This window comes from Lepidochelys kempii, chromosome 3 (genome assembly GCF_965140285.1).
Source record: "Lepidochelys kempii isolate rLepKem1 chromosome 3, rLepKem1.hap1, whole genome shotgun sequence".
Taxonomy (NCBI): domain Eukaryota; kingdom Metazoa; phylum Chordata; order Testudines; family Cheloniidae; genus Lepidochelys; species Lepidochelys kempii.
In genome coordinates this window covers 67374500-67396704 of record NC_136382.1, presented here as the reverse complement: position 1 = coordinate 67396704, position 22205 = coordinate 67374500, and the positions used below count along the sequence as shown (strand labels likewise).

The 22205-nt window shown below is 42.9% G+C and overlaps 1 protein-coding gene across 6 annotated transcripts in view; it reads left to right on the top strand.

Moving 5' to 3' along the window:
* The window catches only part of SNX14 (sorting nexin 14), a 78783-nt gene extending 56876 nt beyond the window's left edge, over positions 1 to 21907 (top strand). For 5 of the 6 annotated variants that reach the window (XM_073336597.2, XM_073336596.2, XM_073336595.2 and 2 more), the window contains 6 exons: positions 2916 to 3039; positions 3577 to 3741; positions 4724 to 4819; positions 13473 to 13564; positions 13775 to 13831; positions 21710 to 21907. In XM_073336597.2, coding sequence (XP_073192698.1) covers positions 2916 to 3039; positions 3577 to 3741; positions 4724 to 4819; positions 13473 to 13564; positions 13775 to 13831; positions 21710 to 21748 — 573 coding nt within the window. In that variant the 3' untranslated portion in view covers positions 21749 to 21907. Of the gene's footprint in view, positions 1 to 2915; positions 3040 to 3576; positions 3742 to 4723; positions 4820 to 13472; positions 13565 to 13774; positions 13832 to 14881; positions 15761 to 21709 lie in introns of those variants that run through there. The other variant, XM_073336594.2, reaches the window with a different exon arrangement.
* The last annotated feature ends 298 nt before the right edge of the window (positions 21908 to 22205 follow it).

Below are 22205 nucleotides of genomic sequence, written 5' to 3'. Positions count from 1 at the left end.
GAGCAACACTCAGATACGGAAACTACAGAACCCAAACCACCAAAAAAGAAAACCAGCCTTCTGCTGGTGGCATCTGACTCGATAATGGAAAATGAACATGCATCAGTCTGCTCTGCTTTGGACCATTATCGAGTAGAACCCGTAATCAGCCTGGATGCGTATCCTCTGAAATGGTGGCTGAAGCATGAATGGATATAACAATCTTTAGCGCATCAGGCACGTAAATAACTTGCGACACCAGTTACAAAGTGCCATGCGAATGCCTGTTCTCACTTTCAGGTGACTTTGTAAACAAAAAACAGGCAGCATGATCTCCTGCAAAAGTAACCAAACTTGTTTATCTGAGTGAGTGGCTGAACAAGAAGTAGGACTGAGTGGACTTATTATAGAGTTAGTTATTCATAGAATCACAGGGTTGGAAGGGACCTCAGGAGATCATCTATTCCAACCCCCTGCTCAAAGCAGGACCAATCCCCAATTTTTGCCCCAGATCCCTAAATGGCCCCCTCAAGGATTGAACTCACAACCCTGGGTTTAGCAGGCTAATGCTCAAACCACTGAGCTAGTATGACTTAATAGGCTCTAAAATTTTACATTGTTTTATTTTGAATGCAGTTATTTTTTTTGTACATAATTCAACATTTGTACAGTACTTATATTAGGGGAATTGAAAATACTGTTTTTTTTACAGTGCAAATATTTGTAATAAAATAAAGTGAGCACTGTACACTTTGTATTCTGTGTTGTAATTGAAATCAATATATTTGAAAATGTGGAAAACATCCAAAAATATTTAAATAAATGGTATTCTATTGTTTAACAGTGCAATTAATCTTGATTGATATTTTAATCGCTTGACAACCCTACTTATAAGTTTTTCTTAAAATCTAACCTAGATATCTGCTGCTGCAGATTAAGCTGATCATTGAAGGTAGTACACAAAGTTGACATGGAGAACAATTGATCACTGTCCTCTTTGTAACAGCCCTTAACATATTTGAAGAATGTTATGAAGTTCCTCCTTAGTCATGTTTTCTTAAGACTAAACATGCCTGTTTTTTTCAATCTTCCCTCATAGGGCAGGTTTTCTAAACCTCTTATAATTTTTCATGCTGTCCTCTGGACTCTCTGCAATTTGTCCACATCTGTACTTCAGCTGAGGCCTGACCAGTGCCAAGTATAGTGGGACAATTACCTCCTGTATCTTCTATATCACACTCCTGTTAATACACCTCAGAATATTAGCCCTTTTTGCCAATGCATTGTATTATAGGCTCATATTTACCAGATGTAATGAACATAAAGTATACTTGCAGTCTTGCAAGCAATTGACATGAATAAGTGTTATGATTATTTATTATTTGTATTGGGGCCTACCAGTTATACTATAGTAAGGAATTTGACTGATTTTTCTATATTTACTTACAGTCATAAGTCAGTTCTTTAGTATTTCTAATACATTTATCACTCTTCAAGTAATTCTCCGAAGAGTAAAGTCGCATTTTGTCTTAAGGCAGTCTTATACATATGATCCCCGCTATTTCTAGTGGTTAATTTGAAAGGGATTAGTTTAAAACATCCAAAGCAATTGTTTAAAGTTGTCTGAAACTCTCTTGGGCCACACAAGAGAAGTGCAGTTTTTCCAGTGAACCGAGACCAGATGGAAGAGTGAGAGCATAAAGCAATCAAAATACAGTTCCTATAAAGCACTGCAATGCCTGTTTTGAATTGAAATATTTTATTTTTTAGCTGCAATATATTGGTTTGGGGGCATTTGTAACAGGTCTGCTGCTTAATGAGTGGTCCCTTGTGGCCACAGTGCCCTTTGCAGCAGCCTCCCTCCATTCTTCCTTGTTGGGGCCCCTTACAGACTCCCCGCAGCCTTTCTTAGAAGTCCTACCGTCCTCCACTTGGGGCTGGTTTAATGACCACAAAAAGTCCATTACTGTAATCCAAAGATTCACACTTATCTCTAGCTCTTCTGCATGGATGGCAGAGATCTTCCTTTGCTACAGCCTGCTCTTCAGAGGGTCACCTTTTCATAGCTTTCCCTAGAGTTTAGCTTTCTGGCTTTGGCTTCCTTCTCTTGCCAGTGTCTCCTCAGTTCTGAGGGAGAACGCAGTTTATATACTGCCCTCCTTGAAAGAGCTCCTCCTGATTGGCTGGAAGAGAGGGGAGCACAGCCTCACCCTGTGTTACAGAACTCCTGATCTCCGGCCCGTAAAGGAACAGTGGATGGTGGGGAAACCCCAGGACAACTCCGAATTACCCAGGACTGCTTCCTATCATCCATTACCAGGCCATTTCCTGGGCCTTTGTTTGTTCCATCTCTCTGGAATGGAGTCTTCTGGCCCCCTCTACTCTTAAAGGGCCAGTATACCCCATTACAACATTCAACAAAATATTGAAATTTTCTTTGGAAAGTAAACATCTTCTCTGAAAAACTTCATCGTTGAAATCAAATTTTCCATTGAAAAACAGTTCAAAGTCTTTTCCATTGAAAATCTTGACCAGTCTGAACTTTTTAGTACTGATTGTTTTTACTCTAGTTAAGTGGTTCCCAAACTTGTTCCGTCGCTTGTGCAGGGAAAGCCACTGGCGGGCCGCGCTGGTTTGTTTACCTGCCGTGTGCGCAGGTTCGGCCAATCGTGACTCCCAGAGGCCGCGGTTCGCTGCTCCAGGCCAACGGCCAACATCCCTCGGCCGGCGCCACTTCCAGCAGCTCCTGTTGGCCTGGAGCAGCGAACCGCGGCCACTGGGAGCCGCGATCAGCCGAACCTGCGGACGCGGCATGTAAACAGCCCCTGGCGGGCCGCACCGGTTTTTCCCTGCAAAGCAGTGGAACAAGTTTGGGAGCCACTGCTCTAGTTTTCTTTAATTTGTTTGTTTTTCAAGATGTAATGTTTCTATTTTAGCTTTTCAATGATCTGTTCAAGAACAATGCAAACCGCTCTGAGAATACAGAGAGAAGACAAAATCAGAACTACTTTATAGAGATGATAACGGTAGAAGGAGTCTATGACTACTTAATGTATGTTGGTAAGAAATTATTTTTCTTTGTACTTGGTATGAAGTATAACAGAGGTGCAAAAATTCAGGGTGTTTGATTAGAGTGCTGTTTGAAAAGTTTGTCTAAAGTTTACAGTTTGTTATAACAAGGAAGATGCCAGTTAGGGACACTATCCTGTTTTTAAAGTTCTTGCTACTAGGGTGTCACAAATGTAGCAGTATCACTCTGATTGCTCTGCTTGCATGTTGTATCCCTTCCCCTCCTCTCCCCTACACACTTAGGTTTTGTATTTAGAGTGTAAAGCTGCTTGAGGTATAGACCATGTCTTCCTGTGGCCACTCTAATTTAAATAAATAATACCAACACTTGGTATTTTTGTAGTAAATGTAACACAAACAGATTTAAAAGCTAAAGGATCTGCTGTAGGTTGGGGGGAATGAGGTCACATTGCATGAAGTTAGCTATCTCTTTTTTTTGGAAATATCAGTGTGCACACTTTTTAAGAAATAAAGCAAGATACAATGATGATGGGAGCCTTCTTCATATGTGTAATAACAACTTTGCAGGTAGAGTTGTTTTCCGTGTTCCTGACTGGCTGCACCACCTCTTGATGGGGGGAAGAATTATCTTCAAAAACACATTGGAGATGTACACAGACTACTATCTACAGTACAAATTAGAACAGCTATTTCAGGAGCACCGCTTGGTATCACTGATAACACTCCTGAGAGGTTAGTGAAAAGTCATGCAAATACTTCTTCTTTTATCATGTGCTTCTTGTACATGTTTAAACTGCAGTGGTACTTATTTATAAGATATTGATGACTTAATTTTATACTTGTAGCACCCTTTTTTGTGAGCAACCCAAAGTGCTTTGCAAACTATATAGTGCAACATGTGAAAAAGAACACTTGCGCAACATAAATGAGTCAAGAGATTCCAAAAGTTAGTTTCTGCACAGTGTTAGTTTGGTTTTGTTGCACATCCTTGATATTTTATTATAGAATTAAGTATTGTGAACAATAATCCACAAAGGCTTATAGTGAGCAAGGAAAAGAAGACTAAAAGACTAATGATCAACATGGTGGAGCTAATGATGCAGTATATATATTGAGTGTAGGAAATTCCTAAAGCGTATGTTATATTTTCATCTTTTTTGGGGGGAAATTAATGCTAGGTTTTTTAATTGTTTCCCTTTTTTTATAAGGGTGGCAGAGAAAATGAAGCCCACAGTTGCTAGCTAACAAGTACCAATTGACCATAGACTGAACAAAATTGGCATATTTAGGAAAATAACTTGGGTGGAGGCCAGTTATGAAAATTACAGCTTCCGAAGAGTTATTGTGAATGAATGAAACTAAAGCGAGGAAGCTTTGAGTGACTGAAACCAAAAGTGGTAGCTGCTCGTGAACGTTGTAAATATTTTTAGTCCTCTGTAGTAAATATGTCCTTTGCAATAGGCCCCATCAGTACTGCAGGGCTGTTTGACATAATGTGAAGAATATCTTTATACAGTTATAAGTACAGGGGGAATTATAGTTAAGCAGCATATAATTAACCTACAGTGGAATTTAGCCAGAATTCTGTGCTGCTGCAGAATTGTGATGCTCTTTAAAAACAGCTTAACACAAGGAATGAGTTGGCAAAACACTATGTATGACTTTACTGAAAACCAATTCCTAAATGACATTTTTGTTCTTTTGGTGGTTACAGATGCTGTGTTTTGTGAGAATACTGAACCTCGCTCACTTCAAGATAAACAGAAACGAGCAAAGCAGACCTTTGAAGAAATGATGAGATACATTCCAGGTTCCACATTTATACCTATATAAGCTTTTTAATCCTTCAGTCAAGCACCTAGCCCAAATATAATATAATAATGCTAATTTTCCAATCCATAAAGTAGTTATCTGGCTGAGGTTTTAAAGAGTTGCCTAAAATGCCGCTGCTTAATGAGACTTTCATTTTCAAACTTCCATAGTTTTAACAAGGGTTACTTGCACCCCTAGGCCTTTGGTGTAATGGTTCAGTAATGACACTGTGCAGGTCAGGAGGAGCGTGGGATCTGAACCAGTTGAAAGGCTGACACTGATCTTGAGCAAGTCACTCCACTTCTTTGTACATCATTTGGCCCAGCTGAAAACTGAGTAAAAAGCAGGGATGCAGTGAAAACCTGAAGAAGAATCTCATCTGAGCTGTACTTTCCCTATATAAATTAGGAAAAAAATCTGGTGATTAGAGGTCATCCAATAATAATTCATTGCAAATGTTATTTGAAGTTGTTCTTTGAGTGCTGATCTCTGTGTGTTCTGCATATGGGTATGCATGAGCTCCATGCACCTGATACTGGAGATTTCTAGCAAGTAGAATCCATTGGTCTGCGCCTGAATACTTGTTCCCCTTGTGCTCCATATCAAGGATATATGGAGTTATGTAAACTGATGCCAGTTCCTCCTTACACCGGTGCATGGCCTGAGTTGGAATCCTCTGTGTCCAAAGCTATGTTTGCATTGTCACTCAAAAACCTGGAAATATAATTGTATATAGTTTTAGTATTCTTAGTGTGTTTATAGTTTAGTTTAGTTTCCCTTGCCTCAGGGATCGTCTTCCTGGGGAGAAGTACTGTGCCCAGAATCCTGAGGTTTAAGAACTGTCTTCTGACCCTGCTTGTTCTCAGTCAACAGTGAGCACCATTGCTCCCTTTACTGCCTTGGTGAGGCTCATGTTTCTGCCAGCTGCAGCATCTGACTCTCCTCCTCTCTCCAGACCCATGTGGCATGAGAACTTTGACTGAGGAAGTACCCCTTGGAAAAGGCCATGAGACCCAGTAGGATCCAGGCCAAGGAGATCCCCTGGTTCATTGGCCTCAGTCTAAGAGTGGTGCTCCTCCGAGCAAGCGTTCAGGAGCAGATGCCAGAGCTGTTAAGCCCAAGGAATCAATGCCTTGGGGTGCTCTCATGAACACAGACAGATCTGCTCCTACAAAAAAGGATCCTTTCCTGACTGTCCAGTCAGGTGAGTCCTAATGTTTGGGTCCTAAAGACTTAGGTCCACCTCAGCCTTCCAACCATGAAGGTAAGGTGTTTAGGAGAAAGGATCTATTGGTACCAGCTGTGGCTACAGCTATACAAAAGATCAGCACCTATTGACACCAACTGAGAACTCCAGGTTGAACTCTTCTTCCACAGTAGTAACTTGCTCCCAGAAGGATCCGTTGACTGCCGTGCCATTGGACGCACTGGATCAGTCAGTCCTGATCACAGGGACACCTCATGCCCTGGGATGGACTGAAACCTATACCTCACCAGAAAATATTTTCACCCTACCTTACCCTCAATCTCCTGTCCTTTTGAGTCCAGCCCTCCTGAAGGACATTTTGACACCAGAGGAAGAAACCCCTTTGAAGAGAAGCGGATACTCCCATTCATAAGTTGGCACATTCATCCACCGGTATCGCTAGTGGAACCAGAACCTGCCTTCTCGTTATCAGAATCTGATGTTCCTGACCCACAGGGAGGCTAGCTTGGACAGAGACTCTAGGAGGTCTTGGACCCATCCTCCACCCAGATATGACAACCTAGGGGACTGATGGTACCTGATGCATTGCAGTCGTCTCCCCCCCACGCCCCCAGCTTGTTGACTCTTCATATTGGCCCTATTGGGCACCACAGGATTCCTATGCTAGGCACTCCAGATCTGAACATGAATCCCACTGCACCCTCTCCTCCTAGCTGACACCAGCTGGCTCTTTTGGAGTATGCAGAGGAGGAAATCAATCCAGATCCACAGGTACCAATAGGTATTTCATCCTCTTCACCTGATGAGGCAGTTGCCCCATCTTCACCATCTCTGCTTGATGATCAGAGGCAATACCAAGAGGTCTTGCAAAGGGTGGTGGCTAAGTGCCAGATTCCTCTTGAAGCAATCCATGTTATACAGCATTGGCTCTTGGATATCTTGCAGCCCTCAGGCCCAAGCTGGATGGCTCTCCCAATAAATGAGGCCATTATGGAATCAGCCAAGGCAGTTTGGCATACTCTTGTTTCCTGTGCGCCCCCTCTCCGTCCCCCGTCCCCCTCCCGCCACCCCAAAAAAGGTCTGAAAGGCAATATTTTATACCCGCTAAAGGTGCAGTTTCTGTTTGTTTATTCACTCTGGTCCCAACTCTCTAGTAGTAGCCACATATTTTCTCTGTTGCCACAGTGAAATCCAGGCTAGAAAACACCAAGGCACCCCCTGCAGACAAAGGAGCTAAACGCCTTAACCTTCTAGGGAGGAAGGTATTTGAATCCACCAGCCTTGAGTTTAGAATTGCTAACTACCAGGCCCGGTTAGCAAAATAGATTTCACAAATTACTCCAAATTCTTGGAATTCAAAGACAAACTCCCTCAGGAGGACATGGCTCAATTCCAAGCCCTCATGAAGCAGATACCTTATCTAGAGTTATAGCTAAAGCAATAATTATGAGGGGGTGAATCTTGGCTCCACTCCTGGGGGTTCCCCAAGGATGTCCAGAATAGTATTGAAGACTTGCCTTTTGAGTCTGATCTCTTCAATGAAAAGACTAACAAGTTTTTACACTTGCTAAAAGACTCCAGGACAACCCTCCACCCCCTGGGCATTTATATCCCAGCTCCAAAGAGAAAATACCACACACAGGAATATAAGCCGAGAGCTCTCCCTCAGCTGTTCTACCACCAGTTCCCTTACAAACTGTCGTGGAAAGAGAAGGGAGTACAAAGACCCAGCTGGGCACATCCTCCACCTCAGCTGCAGCCACTCTACCTCACCCACCAACCAGGAGTTACTTTTGACAGCATGCTCAAGAACTGTGTACCCTTGTTGATGCAATTTCCTACTACTCCCCCCCCCCCCACAACTGCCACCTGGCCCCTTTCATCCACAACTGTAGGGCAATAACGACAGACAAGTGGGTATTCGAGATCATCCACTCTGGCTGCATTATCAAGTTTCTCTTCCTGGCCCCTCCTCAGGAACTACTCTCACAAGGAAATCCTCTCTTGGGAGGTAGACACTACTAAAATGAGTGCCACCTTAACATCAAGACAAAGGGTTTTACTCCCTATATATCATAGTTCCCCAGAAGAAAGGAGAATGGAGACCCATTCTCAACCTATGTCAGTTGAATTTCTTTATTTGCAAATCCAAAATTCCACATGACCAATCTGGCATCAGTAAGTCGCCCCCCCCACCCCGCCCCAGAGAAGGGCACATGGTTTGTGGCTCTCAGCATGAAGAGTCTTACTTTCACAATGACATTCATCTGGCCCACAGAAGGTTCTTCAGATTTCTGGTAGGACAAGAGCACTACAAGTTCAGACTACTGCTGTTCAGGCTGGCACTGGAACCCAGGGTCCTCACTAAAGTCATCCCAGTGGTGGCAGTCCAGATGAGACAAAGCAACTATACCAGCTTCCCCTACCTGGACCATTAGGTCATAACTGGCAGATTGGTCAGGACACCCAGTCAGTGACCATATCCTTACTCTGTCTTCTGCCACCTTTGGGAACCTGCGTAAACAGAGAAAATACAGACTTGGTCTCTTAGAATTAAGGGCAGTCTGCCTAGCCTGCAATGCATTTCTCAACTTACATGGTTCCATCATATTCAGATAATGTCAGATAATGTGACGATGATCTTCTATATAAGCAAACAAGGTGGAGCGAAATATCTTCCTCTCTGTATAGAGGCAGTCAATTATGGAATTAGTGCATTGGGAACCACATCATGCTCTTGGCAACATACCCACCAGGTGCGCAGAACTCTCTGGCAGACAGTCTCAGCGGACACTTTCCCACATACCACAGATGTGAGATACACAATTCTCTTCTGAACAAAATCTTCACCCAGTGGAGAACATCATCTTGGGACCTGTTCACCTCCCGGATGAACAAGAAGTTCAACCTAGACTGCTCCAGAGCAGCACTTGGTCAGGTCTCCGGGGGCAATAATGCTCTATCCTGGACAGACCACCTGAGGTACACCTTTCCTCCCCACAGGTTCTGCAAAAGATTTGTCACAAGAAGGCTCAAGCCATGCTCATACATCCAACTGGCTCAGATATTTCTGTTTGCTGTTTACAAATGTCCTCCTGTTCTCCCATCAGCTTCAACCCCTTCCTGGATCTGTTAACTCAGGAGAATACAAGATCAGACATCTCAGCCTGGACCCTCTTCACCTCATGGTTTGGTATTTGGATGGGCAACAGACCTAGAATGTTTGTGTTTGGAGGTTGTTCAAGATAACCTCAATCAAAGCAGAAAAGACTATCAGAAAATGCTATTTAGTTAAATGGAGATGTTTCTCTACCTCGAGACAACAGAACTAATTATCCCCCAAATCAACAGGAATACCTGCTATTTTAGACTACCTACTCACCTTCAAGACATTGGGACTTTCCATTAGCTCACTGCAAGTCCGCCTAGCAGCAGTCAATGCCTTCCATCCTCTCGTGGAAGGCGGTTCTGTTTTTACTTATCAACAATAAGGTCTCATTAGGACCTCCCCACTGGTGGTGAAACCATCGCTGCTATGGGACATCAATCTTGACCTCTCAGTACTTACCAGACCATCCTTTGAACCACTGGCCATGTGCTCCATGTCCTGCCTGTCCATGAAGGTCACTTTCCTAGTCACCATCACATCTGCTAGAAGAGTGAATGAGCTGGGAGCACTCATAGCTGTCTTGCCCTATTCCACATTTCATAATGAGAGAGTTTCTCTTTGCATCTACCCAAAATTCTTCCCTAAGGTAATTTCCAAACTTCACATAAATCAACTTATCTTAAATAACAAATCAATAAATCAGTATTCTTTCCAAAATCTCATGCAACCAATGAGACGATTACTCTCTCTCGACATAGAATGCTAAAGCCCTTCTGATCTGCAAAGAACTAACCAATTATGAAAAGGCCTACACTATTTGTTGCTCTAGTGGAACAATCAAGGGGACAAGCGTCTGCCCAGAGACTCTCTAAGTGGGTCTCTGGCTATATCATTCTTTATCAGCTGGCATATAATGCACTGCCAGATGGGGTGCAGGCCCATTCCATTACAGCATAGGCAACCTCAATATTATCTCTCTGAGAAGTATCTATGCTGGAAATTTGTAAGGTGGCAACCTGAAGCAGCTCTTTGAGTAGATGCAGCCATGTATTCCACTTAGGTGAGTGCACTGCTCAGAGCACCGGAGCCAGAGAATTTTGCCTAGTGGTACCCATAGGAGGCAGCACTCATGCCTCACGCTCATAGTGCCTCCCCTGGCTATATGAGGCAGTGCTGCCTCAAACCCCCACAGCTGCTTCTTACCCCCTGTGGCTGGAGTTGGAGCTCTGTGTGGTTCTTAACCTCCCAATCTCTCTCTTTATGGTCTTACCCTGTCGTATATAGTTAGTACCCTTAGTGGTAGTTTGTGTTAGATTTAGTTAGTACTTCCTAGTGTTACCCCTAACAACAATCTCCACACATGGTGCTTGCTGTGCTTGGGTGAGGCTCACGTCAAAGAATGGTGTTTGATTTGCAGATTGTTCACAAAATGGACTTGGGTGGCATGGGGCCTTTGCCTAAAGCAGCACCTGCTCAAAGGGTCCATGCAGCCTGCTTTGACACCGAGGTCAGGTTCTGAGAGTGCTGCCAGTTTGCTCTCTGGAGCTGGTGACTATCTGAAGAGATGGAGGAGCTGCTTCCCATCAAGTGCACCGAGGCAGAGATCGCATAAGACCAATCAAAACCCTCCAGGTTTCATGCAGCATCTTGCACCACCAATGTTACCATGGTAGCACTCCTCACCCTCCACTTCGGCATTGTCAGATGTATCAGTACTGCTGCTGACTTCAGGGCCGATGCCACTCGGAGCACCAGAAACAATGGAGGCGTACTTGGTGTCGGCGGTGCAATTTCTACCATCAGTGTCAGTCCCTCCCTGGTTTTGGGAGACGGATTAATCAGACCATTAGCTCACACCCTCAGGGCTGGCTCTATTTTTATCCCTGGAAACCCAAGATGACTTGGTGTCAAGGTTGGGATTTTCCTCCTTCCATTCTCCATCACGTAGCCCACATTGGGAACCATTCATGGAATATTGTGGGTACTGGGATTGGCACTTGTGTGGCAGTTGGGATAGGATCTCATGCCCTGCACCTACTGGCCACTAATGCACTCTCATTATGCCCAGTGGCCTCCATAGAATTCACGGGGCGCTCCTCAGTCATGGTGGTCGCACTCCACATCTCGCTCCAAGGCGAGATCACTAGGCATGTCTGTGGTGAGGGACGTTGACTTCCCACAGGTTCAGGCACCAGTGAGCCTTCCCATTGTGGAGCCTCCAGAGTTGTCTCATCCAGGACCACCTGTCCAAGAACAGGATCCAGTCCTGGTGCAGTTAACTGCCTCTTCATCATCCTTAGATGATTCAACAATGCTCGGCTCTTCCTTTCCTTCGGTGCCTGAAGACTTCAGGGTCTACCATGACATTTTGCAGTGTATGACTTTTTTCCTGGGCATTCTCCCTGCAGGAGAATGTCCATAAATTGTTGGATATCCTGCAGCCATCTGCTCCTGGGAGAATGACCCTCCCTATTAATGATGCGGTCCTGGAGCCTGTGAAGTTTCTTTCTGGAGCATGCCGGCTTTGGTGTCCCCTGCTGCAAAGCATTTGGGGAAATGCTACTTCTATTCATACCTGAAACATCACTCCTTAGTCCAGGCCTATTCTGCAAATGCAGCTGTTGGAACAGCAGTATTATAGACCTCTATGGTAACTGTATCCTGATACCTCCTGTCCTGTTTGAATACTGCTTACCCATCATCCACATGTCAAATACACATAGGGACCAGCGCTCAAAGAAATGAAAGTCACTTACCTGTAGCCTGAGGTTCTTCGAGAAGTATGGTCTCTATCTGTATTCCACACCCCTTCCTCCTTACTTTCTGCTTTGGATCCTATTTGATTTTCAGTAAGAGAAAGAACTGGAGAGACATTGGTCCACACCTGTGAAGGCTGATTCCCCACTCTGGCACTCCGAGTGCAGAAGGTGGGGTCCCACAAGGATTTTAAAAATTAATACTTGCCACTCCAGGCTTGTATTAAACCCCCAAGGTTACAGCTTTTCTCTGACCTTGGCTTGGTAAATGCTGCCACCCCCCCAAGTGAAAAACTGTCTCTTGCAAATCCTGGAAAAACTCACTTGGGAAGTTTTCCCTGAGGCCCCTCGGCTTTTCCACCCCTCCCTCAGGGAAGCCGAGAAACAAACAAAAGGGAAACCTATTTGTTGCCACCAGCTAATGGAAAAATGCATGCACAGACCTTTTAAGACACAAAACTAATCAGGTTCTTAAAAAAAGTAAATTTTATTAAAAGCAAAAAAGAAAATATATCTGGAACTTAGGCTTTTGCTAGATTTTAAAAGAGCAATTCCAAAAATTGAGCACCCAAAATAGCTTTCTTGGGGGTTCAGCTTAAAGGTTACAAGCAAACAAAAGCATCTGGGGTTAGCACAGAGTAGTCCACAAGCCTTACGGAAAATAGATGCAATTAGGGTTATTTCTTTTATCTAAACATTCCGTGTCCCAGTGAATTCTTCTAGGTATGGACGATGAATTTTCATACCTGGTCCAAACTTTACACAGCATTCCAGATACCCCTGTCTCCAGCCCAGAGAGTCAAAGGGAAAGCTTTTCCCCTTTTAAAAAGTCCTAGCCTTCCCGTTGGCTTTTTTGGTCAGGTGCCCACTCCCTTTTCTTTACCTGGGGACTTTTTAACCCTTTACAGGTGAAGCAAGTAGCCACCAAGAGGGACTTTATAGGTAACTATCTGGCTAGGTGCCCAAAAAAGGGAGCTCCCCCCTTCATTTATCACAACATCTCTCCTTATACCCTCAGTACAGAGCATGAAGGGGAGTAACTGCTCAGGCATGGACTAATGGATGCTACTTGCTAGAAATCACATCTCAAAGAACCTCCGTGTACAGATAAGGAACTTATGTTTTATTACACAAAGCATTAGGGCAGTAAACTCGGGTTGTATTTTTTTCACCTAAAATCTGGCAGTGACTTAGTTCTATGCCATTGAAAGTAAAACTACAAGTGAAAAGATATATGTGTATATCGCTGCAGTGAGTTGGCTAATGAAGGAATAATTTATCTCATATTAAGAACTTGAAGACATAAGCTTCCACTTGTACCTCTTGAAATTCATTTAGTACACACTTTGGCTAATTCTTAGCTAAAATAGTATAATCAAAGGGGTTCAGAAAGATTTTTGACTTACGTGGTTATAAAAACAAATTCATTTGAAAGGTAAAGTTATAGCATACAAGTTTAGAGCTATTGGAAGTGCGGAGGATATGATCTACTGAATTTTGGTCTAGCCATGCTTTACTGTAGCACATAACTAATTTGTAATGGCTTTTTGTGATTAGTATTTGTTGGTATCTGGTCTAGATTTGATAGGCAAATGCATTGGAGAAGACGCCAAGTATGAAGGCATCAGACTTCTGTTTGATGGAATGCAGCAGCCAGTGCTTAACAAGCAGGTACTTTTAATTCTGAAAACAATTACATGAGAAACCTTACCGCTTGGTGTAGTGTTTCATAAAGGCTTTCAGTGATCTTTTGTGTATCCCAGGTAAATGCAAATTCTCTTTTAATTATTAAAAATGAAGAGCAATATAGTTGTTCTTAAGGGTTGTCATTAGAACTGACCTTGACCCTTTTACAACAGCTACTTTTTCTGTTTTTTTTAGTTGACTTATGTTCTGCTGGATATTGGGATACAAGAACTGTTCCCAGAGCTCAATAAGGTATGTGATGACAAACCCATATAAGTGCTGCAGAATAGATCTCCTCTAATCTTAGTCACTTTAAACTCCTCCACTATATTAATCACAAGCAGATAGACAAGAAATCCCAACAGTTACTGTTATCATTACCCATTGAAAGGTTAACTTCATTGAGGAGTCTGTATTTTGTTAGGTTGAAAGATGCCTTCAGATCTTCCAAGGCCAAACTTTTTAATTTTTGCTGATTAAAATTTTTCTCATGAGGCCTGTAAGTTGTGCTAGAAGTAGAGGTGCCAGTGAAACTGTGCAGGGTAGCCAGCGGGCTATCCCCATATGCCTTGTCATTATTGACTGTCAAATTTCAGCAGATGCTGCCTTTGGAAAATTTATCCTGCTTGTTGCATTCTGATGGAGGTTCAGCATTTTTCCCATCGAATGTGTATTTTGTTGTACCTAGTTTTGGTTATTGCTTTCTGGAATTCTCAGTGTCCAGATAAAGGAGAGAGTAATCACATGGCTAAAAAGTACTGTATAAGGGCTAAGCACTATTTATATAGTGTATAGTAATCTGGAGGGGTGTGATGTGTTTGTATCTACTGTGTATGTCAAACTTTTTGAAAGAATTGCATAATGAGTTTTTTGTTAGCCAAGTAACTTTGATATTTTATTTAAAATATAGAACTTGCATCTTAACAACTGAGATTGTAAGCACCACAGCACAGGAGCTGCATCTTAGAGTTTGCAGTGCCAAGCAGAGTTTTAGCACTTAACTCAAAAATAATACCCTGTTGTTGGAGCCAAATTAATATTTCAGTTTTTCTTGGTAAATATAAGTTAATAATGGAGGTTGAAATGGAGGCCATCTATATTACTTACTTTCACGAAAGAGAGACCTAACTTACTTAGTTGAAACTGCTTTGTGCCTCGGACTCGTATTTAATTCCTCTTGTATTTATGCGTTCTAGTGATTTCAAATTGAGGGCAGTGGAAATAAGTAAAGGGAAAAGAGAAGTAGCTTTATGGCCCAAGACTATCAGGCTGCTACTCTAATGCACTGAACTATTTCTGTAGGTGTCCTGGTACTTAACGCTATATCACCAGTAACATTAACCAGTCCCTCAACTGAAGACTTCAAAATGAAGGTTAAAAAAATGGCTCAAGTTTTTAAAAATCTTACAGGACAAGTTGAATTGTATAATCTGCAGTCATGCTAGACTGCATGTGGATGTACAAAGAACCTATCAAGAAGCTGAAAAAGAAAATGAACTCTGGGAATTATGTACTCCAGAAATTGACCAGTACAAAATGCGGAGTTCACCCCCAAATACTCCAAGCAACTAGTCACTCCTTGTGTTACTCAATTGCGGGTATTGTGCACCAGTATGGTCATGCTCCATCCATGCACACGCAATTGATACTGACCTCAGTCAATCCTGTAGGATCATCACAGGGACTTTGAAACTGACCCCCACACTGTCACTATACTGCCTTTTGGGATTGCACCACCATCAGTGAGGTGGGATGCCTTCAGTAAAAAGGACACTAAAACAGATGCATGGTCCAAGACACGCATTGTATGGACACATTCCACCATCCAAGAGGCTGAAGTCCAGAAAGATACTTGCCTTTGAATATCCCATACTTCAGAATACCATTGTGGAAGGAGAGAAATGCCAATGATTCCAGAGAACCTTCAGAACAACTCCCTCCAGACACCTCGAACTGGTTGCTCTAAATCACGTGAGAGCTAGGGTGGTAAAGCCTTGTGATACTATGACCAAGCGGAATTTGATAAATGACCCCAAATGTGAATGTGGAGAGCCTAGTCCAGTGGCTTTCAACCTGCGGGCCACTTGTGGGCCAATTAGCACACAGCTGCGGCCCAGCTGTCTGCTTAAAAAAAAAAAATTCAAAATTTGCTGCTCCAGTCTGGCGGAGGGTGGGGTTGGATGAGGGGAGACAGCATCTGGCAGTCCTACTGGAGCGCTCCTGCCAGCAGGGGGCAGGTGAGTGCTGCAGGGGGCAGGGTGTGGGAGAGTGGGTCTATGGGGGGGCTCTGAGCACAGAGGGGGTTGGGGCGCTGGGCAGTATAGGTGTGGGAACTAGAGGTTTGGGGTACTGCAGCACCCCTAGGTTTTAGTGGGGCTCTGCTCCTGGCCCCAGGCCTGTGGTCCTGGCTGCCTGGTCAGCCTCGCGTGGTGGGGTCTGGGTCCCAGCTGCCCAGCTCCACACCCAGGGCTCCACTCCTGGCCACGCTCTGTGGAGGGATCTCTGGGTGGGGGACACTGGGCATAGGGGACTGTGGGAGGTTTTGCAGGGGGGCGCTACGGTTCTCAACCTGCGGCCCATGTAACATATTCTGGGCCACATATGTGGCCCATAGTGATAAATATGTTGAGAACCACTGGCCTAGACAACCACTTGAACACAGTCTGATGCAGTGCTCTCTATCAGTATCTTCCACTGCAGAAGGAACTATTTGATATGTGGAGATAAGTGCTAACGCCAGGTCTTGGTTGTTGTTTTAAAGCAATTAGCTATGATGATGATGTACAGGAAGAACGCCAAGCCTTCTGTTTGTGTGTATGGTACATTACTCAAATTGAGTTTCTTCTCTAAATCAAAGAAAGTCAAACAGGATTAATTAAAATCTGGGCTATAAATGGGCTGTGATCACAAGGATTTGCACCCTTAAAGCCATCATCACAATTCCTTTAACTCAGGCAAGATTGACTTTGCTTTTGCTTAATGTTTCAGCCACGTAGCTGGGCAGAAGGAGCTTTGAAACTACTCCTTGCTGCAGCCACTGGCCTAATTGACTAAAGAGCTATGGCCCTAGCTCTGGAAGCTTGATACTCTTTTCCCCTCCCACTTGGTGGAAGCTGAGAGGGTCTAGGTCTCTTTCTTGGACTTCAGTGGCTGAAAAAGGGCAGAGATGAGGCCCCCACTTGACAAATTCAGCTACTCCCTCTTTGGCATGTGTGAAGGGGACCTTTTCTCCTAGGAGGCAAAAGCATTCTAGTGGAGATAACAGGTCTGGGATCAGGGTTGGGGGGAGGCAGCAGAAGAGAGACTGGCAGAAGAAAGACAACTCGTATGAGAGGGGTGGAAAACATGGCACAGGATGAGGGATAAGATCTGGAGTCCCAAAGTACCAAGAAAACAGGGGAGAATAAAATAGGTGATAGTCGCTTGATTCTAGGTTGGGGATTACATTTTGATTTCACCCCCATTCCTCCAATCTATCTGTCTAATTCCCATTGATTTGGTAGCTGAAATTTTCATATATAGTCTCCCTCCTAAAAATGCCCTTCCTGCTACCCTTTTTGAAAGAGCCTTGAAGGGAATCTCCTCTTCTTTCCCTCCAATAAATGAGGGGGAGGCGGGGAGCCCTGAAATTACAATCCGGTTTTTGCTTAGTTATTAGTTAACTGTTTTTTTTTTGGCAAAAGTCTTGACTCAAGTGTCTGGTCTGGCCAGAGTTACTTTAAGACTTCTGAGATTTATGTTCATTATAAAAATTAGAGAGTTACAACTAGTTACCTACAGAATGGTCCCTGTTTAATGTTGGCTTTCTTTTTGTCCAGTTGAGGAATTGTATTAAAACTAAAAATATATTCAGATTCTGAGCAAGAACACACAAAATGAGAGCTCCTCCCATCAATATTTAAAGAGAGGCTGAACCTAGCTTTTGGAGCATTGTTGTTACAGAACACTCACTGTGACGGGATCCCTGCGGTGCAGCCTGCGACTGTGGGACCACTGTGCCCCCTTAACTCTCCAGCCAGGGCAGTCTCTCACAATGCTTTGCTAGTGACAAGCAGCAAACCCCTCCAGGAGCTGTGATCACTCAACACAACTGCGTGTGGAGCCCCACAGCCAGCTAGATTGTATGAATGCTCCCAGAGCCACTCATGAATCACACAGATAAAGTTTCAGAGTAACAGCCGTGTTAGTCTGTATTCGCAAAAAGAAAAGGAGTACTTGTGGCACCTTAGAGACTAACCAATTTATTTGAGCATGAGCTTTCGTAAGCTACAGCTCACTTCATCGGATAAAGTGTTTTCTTAAAATTAACATGTGCTGGGTCATCATCCAAGACTGCTATAACATGAAATATATGGCAAAATGCTGCTAAAACAGAAAAGGCGACATATAGTTCTCCCCCAAGGTGTTCAGTCACAAATTATTTAATGCATTATTTTTTTAACGAGTATCATCTACATGGAAGCATGACCTCTGGAGTGGTGGCTGAAGCATGAAGGGGCATACAAATGTTTAGCATATCTGGCATGTAAATACCTTGCAATGCTGGCTACCAAAGTGCCATGCGAACGTCTGTTCTCACTTTCAGGTGACACTGTAAATAAGAAGCAGGCAGCATTATCTCCTATAAATGCAAAACAGACTTGTTTCTCTTAGCAATTGGCTGAACAAGAATTAGGACTGAGTGGACTTGTAGGCTCTGAAGTTTTACATTGTTTTGTTTTTGAGTGCAGTTATGTAAGAAAAATCTACATTTGTAAGTTGCACTTTCACAATAAAGAGATTGTACTACAGTGCTTGTATGAGGTGAATTGAAAAATACTATTTCTTTTTTCTCATTTTTACAGTGCAAATATTTGTAATAATATAAAGTGAACATTTTATAATTTGTATTCTGTGTTGTAATTGAAATCGATAAATTTGAAAACGTAGAAAACATCCAAAAATATTTAATAAATTTCAATCGGTATTCTATTGTTTAACAGTGCGAATAAAACTGCAATTAATTGCAATTAATTTTTTTGAGTTAATTGCGTGAGTTATCTGTGATTGACAGCCCTGATTTATATAGAACAATGGCTTTCAGCAGATCATAACCTTTCCCTTGATACCTCACATAGCATGCTTTAAATGCAAGATCACAATTGTATATAAATGAGGAATATGGGGGTTACAGGGCACTCCCCCAAGGTATAGTGTTTCACACTCACATACTAGACACATCTTGGGACTCAGGAGAGAAGTCAGCTAATTTTCAAAAAATAAATCAAGTGTTTATGCTTCTCCCTCAGCAACTGCTTGGGATTTTGGGAATGAATCTGCATTTTGAGGCAGCATTGCTTGTTCAGAAGACCTAAATGAGGACGTTTATTTTTGAAATATCCCATTGAAGATCATAGAATTGTACAATTATAGAAATGTAGGGCTGGAAGGGACCCCGAGAGGTTATCTAGCCCAGCGCTCTCTGCCAAGTATACCTAGACCATCACTGACAGGTGTTTGTCTAACTTGTTCATAAAAACCTCCAATGACAGGAATTCCACAACCTTTCTTGTAAGCTTATTCTAATGTTTGACTCTCTATGCAGGAAAACTTTCTAATAGCTAACCTGACTCTCCCTTGCTGAAAATTAAGTCAATTAGTCATTGTCCTACTTTCAGTGGAGATAGAAAACAATTGATCACTCTTTACAACAGCCCTTAACACATTTGAAGACTGTGATCAGGTCCCCCTCCTCAGTTGTATTTTCTCAAAACTGAATATGCCAATTTATTTACCCTTTGCGCACGTGTCAGATTTTCCAAACCTTTTATCATTTTTGGTGCTCTCCACTAGACTCTCTCCAGTTTGTCTACATCTTTCTCAAGTGTGGCACTCAGAACCGGAAACAGTACTTCAGCTGAGGCCTCACCAGTGCCTAGCAGAGTGAGACAGTTAATGCTTTGTTTTACATACAACTCCCCTGTCACATATGTCCCAGAATATTAGCCTTTTTTGCACCTGTATCACATTGTTGGCTCATATTCAATCTGTGATGCACCACAACTCTAAGATCCTTTTCAGCAGTACTACCATATAGCCAGCTTTCCCCATTTTGTAGTTGTGCATTTGATTTTTTTCCATCCTAAGTGCACTTGTCTTTATTGCATTTCATCTTGTTGATTTCAGCCAAGTTCTCCAATTTAAGGTTGTTTTGAAATCTAATTCTGGTCTTCAAAGTGCTTGCAAACCCTCCCAGCTTTGTGTCTTCTGCAGATTTTATAAATATACTTTCCACTCCATTGGAGTCATTGCATTAGGAATCCATTAGGAATGCAGCTTCGATGCAGCATGCCCCACCAGAGATTCTGCAGCTCTTCGATCTTTGTGGTGCTGCAGAAAACGCAGACACCCTCCGCTAGCTGGGTGCCTCAGTCAAGTTCACCAGTACCATAGCCAGCTAGAGGCAGAAGCTCTAGAAAAGACTCTAGAGGCATTTCCTAGAGCACTCATTGACCAGAAAGAAGGGATCACTGCCTCTGGAACCTGGCCAGGTCCATCAAGGCTGACCTGTGAAAAATCCTTGTGTCAGGAATCATTACCACTACCAACCACTCCAGAGGCATATGAAGACCTGCTTAGCCGTTCAGTGCCAATATCCCCAGTGGTACAGAAAGGCTTCCAGTCACCACATCAGGAGCATTCGGTACCACTACAGCCCACACTTCCACAAAAGCCAGTGCAGTTGAGAGGCAAGACAGCAATGATATCCTTGGTACTGCCATCCCTGGATTCTGGCTACCTATCCCCAGTTCTCACTGGCTGTGCTCTTCCATTTTCTGAGGGCTCAGGCTCTTCTTTGTCAGACTTGGGGGTGCATTCTTGTGTCCCAGCTAGTTCTCAGAGAACTGGGGACCATGGATGTCACAGTAATTACAGCACTGGCTGCCTCCTCAGGGGCAATGGCCCAGTCAAGCAGGAGTCCTAGGCCCATATCTGTTGCCATTCTGGATGCTGTGGGGAATCCCCCCCACCTGCTAGTACTTCTATTCACTTTCCTTGTTTGGTTTCCTCAAGGGTGCACCAAAAGAATTGGCACCACAGACAACATTCTCTAGTACCTGGTACTGAGAGCATCCAGAAGTCACTTGGGTGGCTTCTCCACCATAAGACTCAGAGCAGCCACTACCTCAGCATCCTGTGGTGTCCTCCTCTTCATCACCAGACAAGGCTGTAAAGGTGGCAGGTTTAAGCACCACCAGAGGACCATGAGGCTCATCAAGATCTACTGAGAAGGGTAGTCTCTTGTTCTTGACATTCAGGCAGAGGAGGTCTGTGAGAGCTCTCACAAGTTAGTGGACATTCTGTTACCAATGGCCCTTTCTAAAATGGCGCTGCGATTCATGAAGCAATTATGAAGACCGTTAAGGCACTTGAGTAGACCCCCATATCTCCTACAACAAAATGGGCCAAGAGGAGGTACAACAACTGTTCTAAAGGATATGAGCCCTTGTTTTCTCATCCTCCTCCAGGCTCCTTAGTAATAGAATCTGCTAACCAGCAGGAGAGGTAAGGACACCAAGCATCAACATGTAAAGGCAAAGATTCAAAAAGACTAGACTTGTCATTACCAGTATACATTTAATCATTTCAGATGTACTGGATTTAACACCCAAATAAACATTCATAAATAGATTATATAAGAGCTGTCTTTTTAGAAGAGCAGTAAAGTACCATTATATAAACTCAGTCTCAAACACAATGTACATCTAATCTGGAAACCCTGGGGTGGTGAGCTGGGATGATAGAGGGAGGAAGAAATCACAGCAGGGGATGAAGAGAAATGAGAGGTAAAGACTAAAGATTTTATTTCAGAATGAGGGATTCTAGATCATAGGATTGTGTTGAGAAAAGCTGGTTTAAGGTTTGGGAACAGAAGGAAATTACAGAGAAAGGACATTTCCTGATTTAAGGCACAGTAGGGGGGAAAAATTGTGAACATTATCCTTTAATTTCTGGACCTCCATATTTATTATGATGGTTTCTAATGTGTTTAAAATATTTTGTTCATTGTGATTGTTTCTATGTAAATATATGTTTCCATACGTCAGTAAATTACAGTGCAAATTTTTTCTCAATTACTACTTATAATAGGTTCAGAAGGAAGCTACCTCTGTATCATCTTGGATGTAAAAGCAGGAGCTTGGATGAACACCAAATGGAAATGTCTGCAGTGCACTAATTTAATGGATGTGAAACATTTTAGTCTTGAATTGTATATTTTCTTGTAAATAACAGTGAAATTTAACTTCTGAAGGTCTGTTTGCCTAATAAAGATTAATTCAAATTTAATACTGATTGAAATTAAAGAACTTTGTCCACTATTTGAACTTGTTACCCCTCTTCTCTAAAGTGTAACTGTTGCTAATAGACAAAATATTCATTTTACAAAGAATTGTCAGTGTAGGAGAGAATATGGTAATGTTTATTGTACATTGAAAAGCAGACCTGTAGAGGACGTAAATGAGTACTGCTAAAAACAAAGGGGTCATCGTCCTGAAAGGATATTTTGAAAAACTCTGGAATTAGGAAGATTTTGTGGGGAGGTGGCTACTGTATATAAACTTAGCTTTGATAGAGTAAGGTTGTA